Genomic DNA, 10,012 nt, shown 5'->3' on the forward strand with positions numbered 1-10,012 from the left:
CTAAATGTAAAGGATACAAATACATGTTTTCTACAGATTATGGATTAGGAACCATGCTGGTGTGTGCTGTGTTTTGTTTCCACAAGTCTTAAACTTTAAAATGGGGATGCAAAAAAAAACAACAACAAAAAAAACACGCACACTATAAACACACAATTAAATATAATTGAAAAACGTTTATAAGGTGAAGTGTAAAAGTAGAAATTACACTTTTATAGATGTGTGTCTGCGTGGATGAGAGGGGGTCCGTTATTACCGTAGGGAAAAAAAATAACAGTAATACACGAAATAAATAAATAAATAGATTCAGACGGTGTTATTGTGTCAGTACAGCCTATGATTCACCTGACATGAGTAACAGGTACATTACAGTCAGGATGGAGTTGCAGCTGCAGATGGAGACGTGTGCTGTAGGCCCACGACCACAGACACGCACATTATCACTTGGTCACAGCAGCTTTTAACTGATTTTTGCGCCAGATTCTCATTCAAACATCCACCAAACCCCAAAATAAGACAACACAGAAAAGCTGGTTCAGTTTAAGCATCATTCACAGAAATTACCTATTAGTAAGTTTATCGCTGTTAAAATAATGTTTATCCAAAGTTCCGCTTGAAATTTCTTTCATCTGTTTGAAAGGAATGCTCACAACTAGAAAATAAATAAATAAAACCATGTAAAAAGTTATATAATGTGTATTGGCTTAGAGCAGTAAATGATCAATAAAAAAAAAGATAAACGATTTGTTGTAAAGTTGAATTAATTGAATGCAGATTTTTTTTTCTTCTCAAAAAAAAAAAAAAAAAAAAAAAAAAAAAGAACTATTCAGGAGTTTCCATATCTGGATGAGGTGAATCCGGGTGAAATAACACGTTTCTTCTGTGGATTTCCTTTTAATGAACCCAAAAGATGTAATACACAGAAAAAAAGACGAACACAATCATTTAATATAAGTCAGTAATTCCACAGTGGAGTGTGTGGCCACAAGTTAAACTTTTTTTTTTTTTTTTAAACAAATAAATATGTAGATAAGTAGTTTTGCGCAACATTTCCTTTGCTCAATCCTTTCAGTCGGATATTAATAACAACACACATAACATCCCAAAACTGAGCGCGACAATATTAATACCAGACGCTTAAAACGATCACGACTTCAGATTTTCTTGTCAACTTCTGTTCACAGGTTCACAGGTGACAGACAGCAGTAGGCATTACCTATACGCTGCAGGCCCTGGGAGGCAGGTGGAGGTACTCAGTGGGCTGATACAGTAAAAGCATCCTTACAGACTGTACTGTACAAGGAGCTGGGAAAAGGAAGAAACAAAAAAAAAAAAAAAAAGCTCTTCCTTCTCCATGGATCAATATCAGCTCAGCGGGAGCCGAACAGGAACCGGCATCGACACACTGTGTGGAGCTGACCTTTCCCACTCCCCACAGGTCATGCCTTCCTCCGCCGAAGAGGTCACGGGGGCCATCCACTGAAGGGGCCATTAGGAGAGGGGATTTCACGTCCTAAGTCATCCCAAGATTTTTCCTCATCTACCTCAGTACCAGAGACAAGAACATGTCTAATTTGACCGGTACTGGTTCTTCTTATGACGCACTGGATTCGGCTTCAATTGCGCCAAAAAAAACAAAAGCACGTTTTCTGCAGATTCACATTTGACTTTGGCTGATCCCATTGCCGTTTTAATCAGCATCGCTTACCAGTCTTTTTATTTACTGCATCATTATGTGAGCAGCTGGTATCATAAGACACAACAGTGCCTGCAGTCTTGCAGCTCCAGAACACAGGCAGTGTGCCACTTGCTGCTACAGCGCACAAAACGGCCTGCGGCGCATATGAACCGGCGCTAAGTCACACTAAATGTTTGCAGGATTTTTTAACAACACGTTACCAACTGACTTCCGTTTGTAGAAGCTTTTTAGACGGAGCCACTGATGTTTTTTTTTTTTTTTTTTTTTTTTTTTTTTTTACAATTATATAGTACAATAGTGATGACAGCTTTTCAGACGGAACTAGTGATGCTTAAAATGATCCAAAACATACAAACAATGCAAATGCATCTAAAGCCAACATGTTAGTCACATCGGAAGGTTGTGATAATATCCCACAGCCTCTGATCTGAATGAGCAATTCAAGTGCACAGACAGACATATGTGTCATAGCTTTAGTCACCACAAAACCTCAATAAAGAAAAAAGAAAAAAGCCCGAAGAGTTCCTCAAAACCATCTAAATTAAATCCTTTCATCATAACAGATTAAAACTACAGCAAAAAAGAAGCCCTCATAGACTAGAAGACGAGTCAAGTTCAAGTTCACGGCTGCTCCTGCACCAGCCCCGGTCCCTGAAGGGTCCACGTATGGGGGAGGGGCAGGGTTCAAGGGTTGTGTTTTCAGATTAGAAAAAAAACCTCACAGTAAATGACCTTGAATACTATAAGGTGACAAGATGTATATTAAGGATAGTAGATATTATTTAAGATTTTTATATGAGGGGGGAAATGGCACAGAAGAGCTGAGTGTGCAAAATGAAAGGCTTAGTTTGTTTGGCTTCAATATTAAAAAAGGCCCAAACTCCTTCTTATGGATGCATTTTGTCTCCAATCAAAGTCTGATTGTATGAACACAGTCAGATATCGACTTGCTTATGTTTTCAGTGTGACAACAGCCGCATTATTTACTGATATGAAAGCATGCTTTGCAAACCTCAAGCTAAAACACCATGAAGTTCTTCAGCATAAAGACAAGAACTGAGAGCATCAGTAATGTATGACTAGGTAGTTAGTCTGAGATGAGTCTGAGAGTCCTTCGAACGCCTCAGAAATGCCAGAACACTCAGAACCTGCTCAACATGATGTAACTCACTTAACTGCACCCGCAACCAACAGCAGAAAAAGCAGGAAAAAGCAAAGGAAATATTTAGCACTTGCAACACCTTTTATTATATTTGTATGCAGTAAAATTCTTATCACAATAAGGAAGGGAACACCTCTTAAAACTTTGAACAAAAGCACAACGAAACAACTGCCCATGTTTAGCTCATAATTGTACATATTTATAGTAAAGAAACATTCTTTATAAATACTGTTTTATCTGTAGCAAGTAAATACCATAATTTAATTACAAATGGATAAATATGGCAGTTGATATTTACAAAAGGAAGGGTGTAGTTACAGAAAATCGAACGGCACAACGTTTATTTTCCTCACAATCTTCCAGATAGTATTTCACAATTCAAACTTGCAAAGCACAAAACATCACAAGTTAAGCCCAGCAAACTAAAAATTTACATTCACAAGCATAATATTGTGGTCTGTTTGAGTTAAATGTTAACTTTGGCACTCTTTCCAGTTTATAGATGTTTAGTATAGTACAATCAGTTTGCCTCAGGATCACAATATTCAACATTATGGTACAATTTTATTGTAATATGTGCACTAAAAGTCCAGTTAGAGAAATAGCTACCATTGAAGGAACATCTATACACCAAAGACAGACAAACTATCACAACCAATGGGAAAATGGGCTTTCAGTAAATATTTACAATATGAAATACACCTCGACTATGATACATATTTTCCTCTGTTGGTAATCGTCATCTTCCCTGGCGAATCAAATATAATAAAATAGAAAATAAACAAATGTTTGTGTGCCTCTTGTGTGCACATGTCCCAATCTCCTGCTGGATGGTCCAGTGCTATGAAATGAGTGTGTGTTGGTTCATTTCAGCTGGGTCCTAAACATACCATTCACTGAAATTGGAGGAGAGGCCACTGTGGCTGGTGGTGTTGTGCACAGCTGAGGCTGGAGACAGGGTAGTGTTGCTTTGGGTCTCGGTGGTGGGAGACACCAGGCCTGGAGGTGTGGAGGATTCATAACCAGAGCTGGCTGCTGGTGATGAGTCTGATGCTGGTGGAGATGACTCGTGAACCTGGAGAAAAGAAACACAAATATGATTCCCACATGCTGATAAAAGACAAAAAAATAAAAAATACATGTGGATGGAAATAAAGTCAGAGGAAGCTGCACAGATTCCACATGCTATGTAAATAATACTAAACAGATGCGTAATAGGGCTGAGGCGCGCACGTGGATTAATGGGGGTTCCATATTTACCTTCATGTGTTTTCGTAGGGAGCTGGGATGTGTGTAGGACTTGTCACACATTTTGCAGAGGTATGGTTTGTCCGACGTGTGAACGTGCATGTGTTTCTTTCGGTCGCTGCTGTTTGCAAACCTTCTGTCACAACCTTCAAACTCACACTGGAACGGCTTCTCCCCTGCAGAAAACAAAAAAAGAGAAAGAATTAGAAATGTGACTTTTTCAAACACGGAGACTTTAGATCATGTGAGTAAATAAAATAGTAATAATAAAAAAAAAAAGTTAAGTGCAAAACCTGAAAGCAAGGAACAGTCATGGAAAAATAACGCTTTAAAAACAATACATACGGGTTTTTTTTTGTTATTTTAACACTTTAAAGCTTATAATTAAATAAGAGCTGGAGTTGTTACATGTGGTTTAGTCTAAATAATGCACATGGTGTTTGTGAGGAGGTGGCAGAGGGGACCAAGGCCGTCCTCATAGGCCTACAGAAGGCGGACCATTTGCTGAGAGACAATAAAAATCTAATTAGCACCTGAGCAATTTCATGGCACGACACCATAATGTATTTCCCAAGAAAATAAGTCCAAATGTGAAAGGCTGGTAATGGCCCTGTCTAGCACCTTAGCTCCTATCAAAGGGACGCATGAGAAAACAAAAGGCATTCCTCACGCATAAACAGTACGAGTGGTGCGCCGGGCTAAATCTACATCACAACAGACAGCAAACAAGATCTGCAAACGGACAGCGAAGCAAATGCGGAAAAAAGAAAATGCTCTAAAGCTTAAAGTAATGCATGTGAAGAAATAAAAAATAAAAAATACGAGCCATAAGGCGCAGCACTGAGAACACAGTAATGTGTGTGATTTACTAGTACCCTGCTGATCTACGATGCGTGTATTGTACCCCCACTGTCGCCTTTGACCCAATTTTAAAGTTTACGCACACAATAAAACATCCTTAGAGCTCTTTGGATTGCCTTTAAGAAAATGTTACGCGTAATAAATTGGTCAAATGTCTCCAGCTTGGCCGTACAGTGAATAAATAAATTATTCGTCTTCTAAACTAATTTCCCCACTGTTCTGGTTGTTGTCCTGAACCTGTTTTGACTGCTTCTCCTAAGACTATCTACTTTAGCAGCCGAAAATAGCAGTAGATAATTAGATATAAAATTCAGTGTGCTCCTGACAAGGCTTTTACGCATTTAAAATAAAAAGCACATTTACGCACGGAGAGAAAAAAAAACAAATTTTGCCACAGATATTATTTAGAAAAACTTTTTTTTTTTTTTTTTTTTAAATTTTTACAGTGTTATTATTACCTGTATGTGTTCGCTTGTGTATCTTCAAGTTTTCCGACCGTGCGAAGACCTTTCCACAGCCAGGAAAGGGACATGGAAAAGGTTTTTCCCCGGTGTGCACCCGAATGTGGTTAACCAGTTTGTATTTCGCCTTGAACGGTTTGCTCTCCCGGGAGCACTCTTCCCAGAAGCAGATGTGGTTGGTTTGCTCCGGTCCACCGACATGCTCCACCGAGACGTGTGTGACCAACTCGTGCATGGTGCTAAAAGTTTTGTTGCAACACTTCTTTGGGTTGCTGAGCTGCTCGGGGTCGATCCACTTGCAGATGAGCTCCTGCTTGATGCACTGCTGCCTCATGTAGCGGAAAAAGGCACCGGGGTGATGGTGGGCTGCCATGTTCATCCCCATGTTCATATTCATGGAACCGTACTGGTTGTGGAGCTGTGCGGCCGAGTACGGGTCGGTCCTCGGGCTGGAGACCTGATGGTACTGATCGGAGCGTCCGAAAACTTCTCCGGGTAGTCCAAGCCTCATTTGCCCGTTGAGGACGTTCGGGGATCCGTGGGACCCATGTTGATCGTGGATCCCGGGGAACAGAATGTGGCCTTGTGTGTCTGTGTGGGAGTGATGAAGGGATCCCGCCGTGGGGCCAAAAATAGTATGCTGGCTGCTTGCCGGAGAGGATTCTCCGAAGCCACGACTACGAAAGAGAAAGTCCCTAGTGGAGTTGAAAGGAGAGCTTGCATACGACGTGACATGGGCGGCGTGAGCCCCCAAAGCCGCAGCGGGGTAGCCCGGCGCCTGGGTGGTGAAGGCAGAGCTCTGTCCCGGAGAGAGATCATGGTTCAGCTTAAACGCACCCATGTGTGCGGAGTCTACAAAGCTATTCTGTGCCAAACTCAAGTCTCTTTCCTGCATGTCGCTCGCAGAGTGATGCCTGGCAAATGAGCCCACTCCCAGTCCGGGAAACTGGTGACCAGCATCCAATAACATTATTTCAGGCAGCGATTTCTTTTTGTTTAAATCAGCTCAGGGCTCAGGGATAGACCAAAAACTAAAAAGAAAAAAAAAAAGAAAAATCAAATGCTGATGCTGACACGCAACGGCTCAACTTCCAGCCTTGGAAACACCATATCAGGCGGGAGTCAAAACAGTGGTCCGATCATGGAGAAAAACACTGAGGCTGAATTTACTTTAGCGTGACTCAAAAATCCAAATGTAACAAGAGAAGAGTTTCCTTGTGTCCTTTCCTCTTCACTGCGACAGTTGGTTTCGTTTAAAAAAAAGCATTCAAGGAATTAAATAATTATCTTACTAGGTGTCCTTTGCGTACACAGCGCGAGAGTAGTTGGAGCATCTCAAATATTGCTGTTCCGATTGGGTAGGTATTTATTTCTCTGGCTTTGCCTGTGTTTATCGCGGAGGGTCCTTGTTTCTCCGTGGACTGACTCTACCTCCTCTTCCGCCCCCTTTAACTGGAGCCCGTTCATTCATTCCTCGCAGTCTCATTGGCCACTGAGCCTCATCAATCCCTGGTGCCCCTCCAATAGCAGGGAGCGACTCGGCGACTTAATAGTGCAACGCCATTTTCCACTAATAATTACCGCCTACTTTTAGGGGAAGATTTGGGAGGTATAGACTACAGGAGAAAGGATCACGACCAGAAAGGAGAGTAAATGTTTTTGTTTTTATATTATTTAGACAATAAGTTATATGGATGATAAAAAAAAAATATATATATATAAAAAAAAGATTTGCTGACTTTAGAGACAAAGATAGATTTAGAAGAACACATTTAGTGGTGTGTTATTTTAACTGAACATTATGTAACAACTGTTTTACAGTCACAAAATAATAAATACAAGAATAAACATATGAGAAATCCTACTTTTCCATATTAGATTAGACTGAATATAAATAATTAACAACCGTGTCATTTCTCATGACAATGTAGTAACTCAAAAGGATGAGTGCGCATGTCAGTATAAGGAGGAGTGTAATGTGTATGTTATTTACAGGCATCTCACCATCAACATTAATACATAAGTATAATCAATAGTGCATCTTTAAATTTTTTTGGGAGTATTTTGGAAATATTGAATCAGAGTTATTAAACTACTGAAGCCGCATCAAGTTTCTATGAAGAAAAATGCATGAGGTTTATTAATGTATTTGGAATATAGTAGCAAACTTTATTTCTTATACACTGACTCAGTGGTCACTACTACTGTAGCACATTTCATTGAAAAAGAAGAAACTGAAATTTTTAAAAAAAAGTCAAGGATTTTTTTTGTGACTACTGAAGGAAAACACATCACCAAATGCACTATTAAAATTAAGATAGAGTTAATAGAATTATCAAAAATCAACCTAAAACTCGTGAGCCCTTTAATTCTTCACAGCTGTAAAATCATGTGGCTCCAGATGGAGTCCAGTGGTTTTTTCACTGGTTGTAGAACCACAACTGGGCCTTTAGTGTTGCTCACACTTGGAACCGCCAGTGTTGTTGATGTTTCTTTTAATGGTTCCATATGTTACTGGTTCTGCTTCCTTGGTGGTTCTTAAAATCACCACACCAATTAGGTAACATGTTATGGTGGTGAACTGCGCTTAGATCCATGTTAACCATTGGTAACCTATAGGGTCGCGTTACTTTCATGAACTTTAATAAGAAAATTTATGTAAAAGTCAAAGTGAATCATTATGTACTGGAGTTACAAATATTCACAGTTTTTTTTTTATGCTTTTTTGCTTGAAAAATAATATCTTCAACAAAACAAAATCACTATATGACTACTGTTATTATTCCATTCCAACTATAAAACTTATCTGAGACTCATTCTGGATGTTAACACACAGAAACAAACACAAAACTGCAAAAAAAGAAAGTTTTGCTTCATTTAGCTACCTGCAACTTTCCATTCCAAATATGCACTGAATGTGCTCAAAATGGGGCATAGAGGGAATAAACTGCAGCTGTTCATTCACGTAGAAACCAAAGGAAATTTACTTACATTTTCACCAAATCAAAAATCCCACAAGCACTCCCGTTCCAATACACAACACATTTCTCTGCGTCCCAGCTCTCCGATGCCCCATGCACTATAATGGTGAAGGCGAGGGAAAGGTTTTAAAAAACTTTAGAAATTGTGCGTCTGGGTGAAGCTCGGAGTGGGACAGGCTGAGCGTTGTGCGCCATTCTTCCAAGTCTATTTCAACCCGCACCGCAGGAAACGCAGGAGCTGATCCAAGTTCAAAGTCACGTCTGCCGACCCCTATAAGAAGTTCTTTATTTCTCTGGAAAACCACAAAACCTTCCCCAGATAGGAGAAAAAAGTAAAAGAAAATTAAAGAGAAAAAATCTATCGCACAGAAGCGCATGGACTGTTTTTTTTTTTTTTCTCACTCTCTCTACTGCTTGGAGAAGAAAAGGGGTCTAGCCTATTCAGAATCCCCAAAAGACCATTTCAACAGGTTTTTAGAGCTGAAATCTACACTGAGATGTGGCCTCCAGATGTAAGGAAAATAACAATAAAATAAAACACATAAAAAGGAATATTACTGAGAATTAGGGAAGAACTTTCTTATAGGAGTATTTTTGAAGTCAACATATCTGAACACTGTGTCCTCAGTAATAGGGGCCAAAGGCGTATTTCTCTTCTGTGTTATCTGACAGTATCAATATGTTGACACACTGGAAGGTTACTTGTGCTCATTCCGTGACCTTGTGTTTCATGGATGTTTGACCTATGACCCGTTAAGACCACATATGTTGCCCTCTTGACTCCTTTTGGTAAAATAAGCCTGTTTATGACAAAGCGCCATTGTTTTAAAGAGAGAGAGGGAGAGAGAGAGAGAGAGAGAGAGAGAGAGAGAGAGAGAGAGAGAGAGAGGGAGAGAGAGAGAGAGGTTTAAGACGACCCCTTCTTCCGTTTGAAGCATCGACAGCTTTTGGATATTTGGAAACTGCAAGTCAATAAAAATGACCTCTGTTAAACCCAGTCAACCTGTAAAAAAAAAAAAAAAAAAAAAAAACTCATGATGTGATTACTTTAATTAATTCACCTGATAAATCTTGGGATTCAAATGTTAGTTTTTACGCACTGCAGTTACTGTGACTGTCACAAATAATACACTTCAACGTCGTTAATGTCCTACAATATGTCGTTTTATTTTACGCATATAAAGCCACTGAACAGAACAGACTTAAAGCTATGTTTTTATGGATTACCATGTGCCAGTGTTGGTTTTATTTATTTCACAAAATCCCTGACAGGAGAATTCACACCAAAGTGAAATTTAGATTTATAGGAAAAAACTGCTACACGTAAAAGCAGGTGAAAGATAACCAGCTGCCAATGAGGTGGAAGAGGAGCAGGGCGCACATAATTGTCTCAGTACCATACCACTCAAAGACCACTGAAACAATCTTCACTGTCTGCCTCAGTATAAACCGCCACATAATTATTATTTTTTTTTACCTGTTAATTTTAATAACTTAACACCTCATATGAAAATTTGCAAAGTTTTAAAGTTTTAACACAAAAATTGCCTGCTGATTATCAAGTTTATAAATCAGTTTCAGCAGGGGAGTACGTGCAACA

At 39.4% G+C, this 10,012-nt stretch overlaps 1 protein-coding gene across 1 annotated transcript; it reads right to left on the reverse strand.

The window, feature by feature from the left end:
- Positions 1–2,923: 2,923 nt before the first annotated feature.
- Positions 2,924–7,062, reverse strand: zic2a (zic family member 2 (odd-paired homolog, Drosophila), a). Its single transcript, XM_030125503.1, has 3 exons — positions 5,429–7,062; positions 4,122–4,285; positions 2,924–3,936 (listed from the first exon to the last, which is right to left on the reverse strand). Exons 1-3 carry the CDS (start codon positions 6,399–6,401, stop codon positions 3,742–3,744), a joined length of 1,332 nt encoding a protein of 443 aa, XP_029981363.1. The 5' UTR covers positions 6,402–7,062; the 3' UTR covers positions 2,924–3,741.
- Between the last annotated feature and the right edge of the window lie 2,950 nt (positions 7,063–10,012).

The sequence above is a fragment of the Sphaeramia orbicularis genome, chromosome 21, assembly GCF_902148855.1.
Source record: "Sphaeramia orbicularis chromosome 21, fSphaOr1.1, whole genome shotgun sequence".
Taxonomy (NCBI): Eukaryota; Metazoa; Chordata; class Actinopteri; order Kurtiformes; family Apogonidae; genus Sphaeramia; species Sphaeramia orbicularis.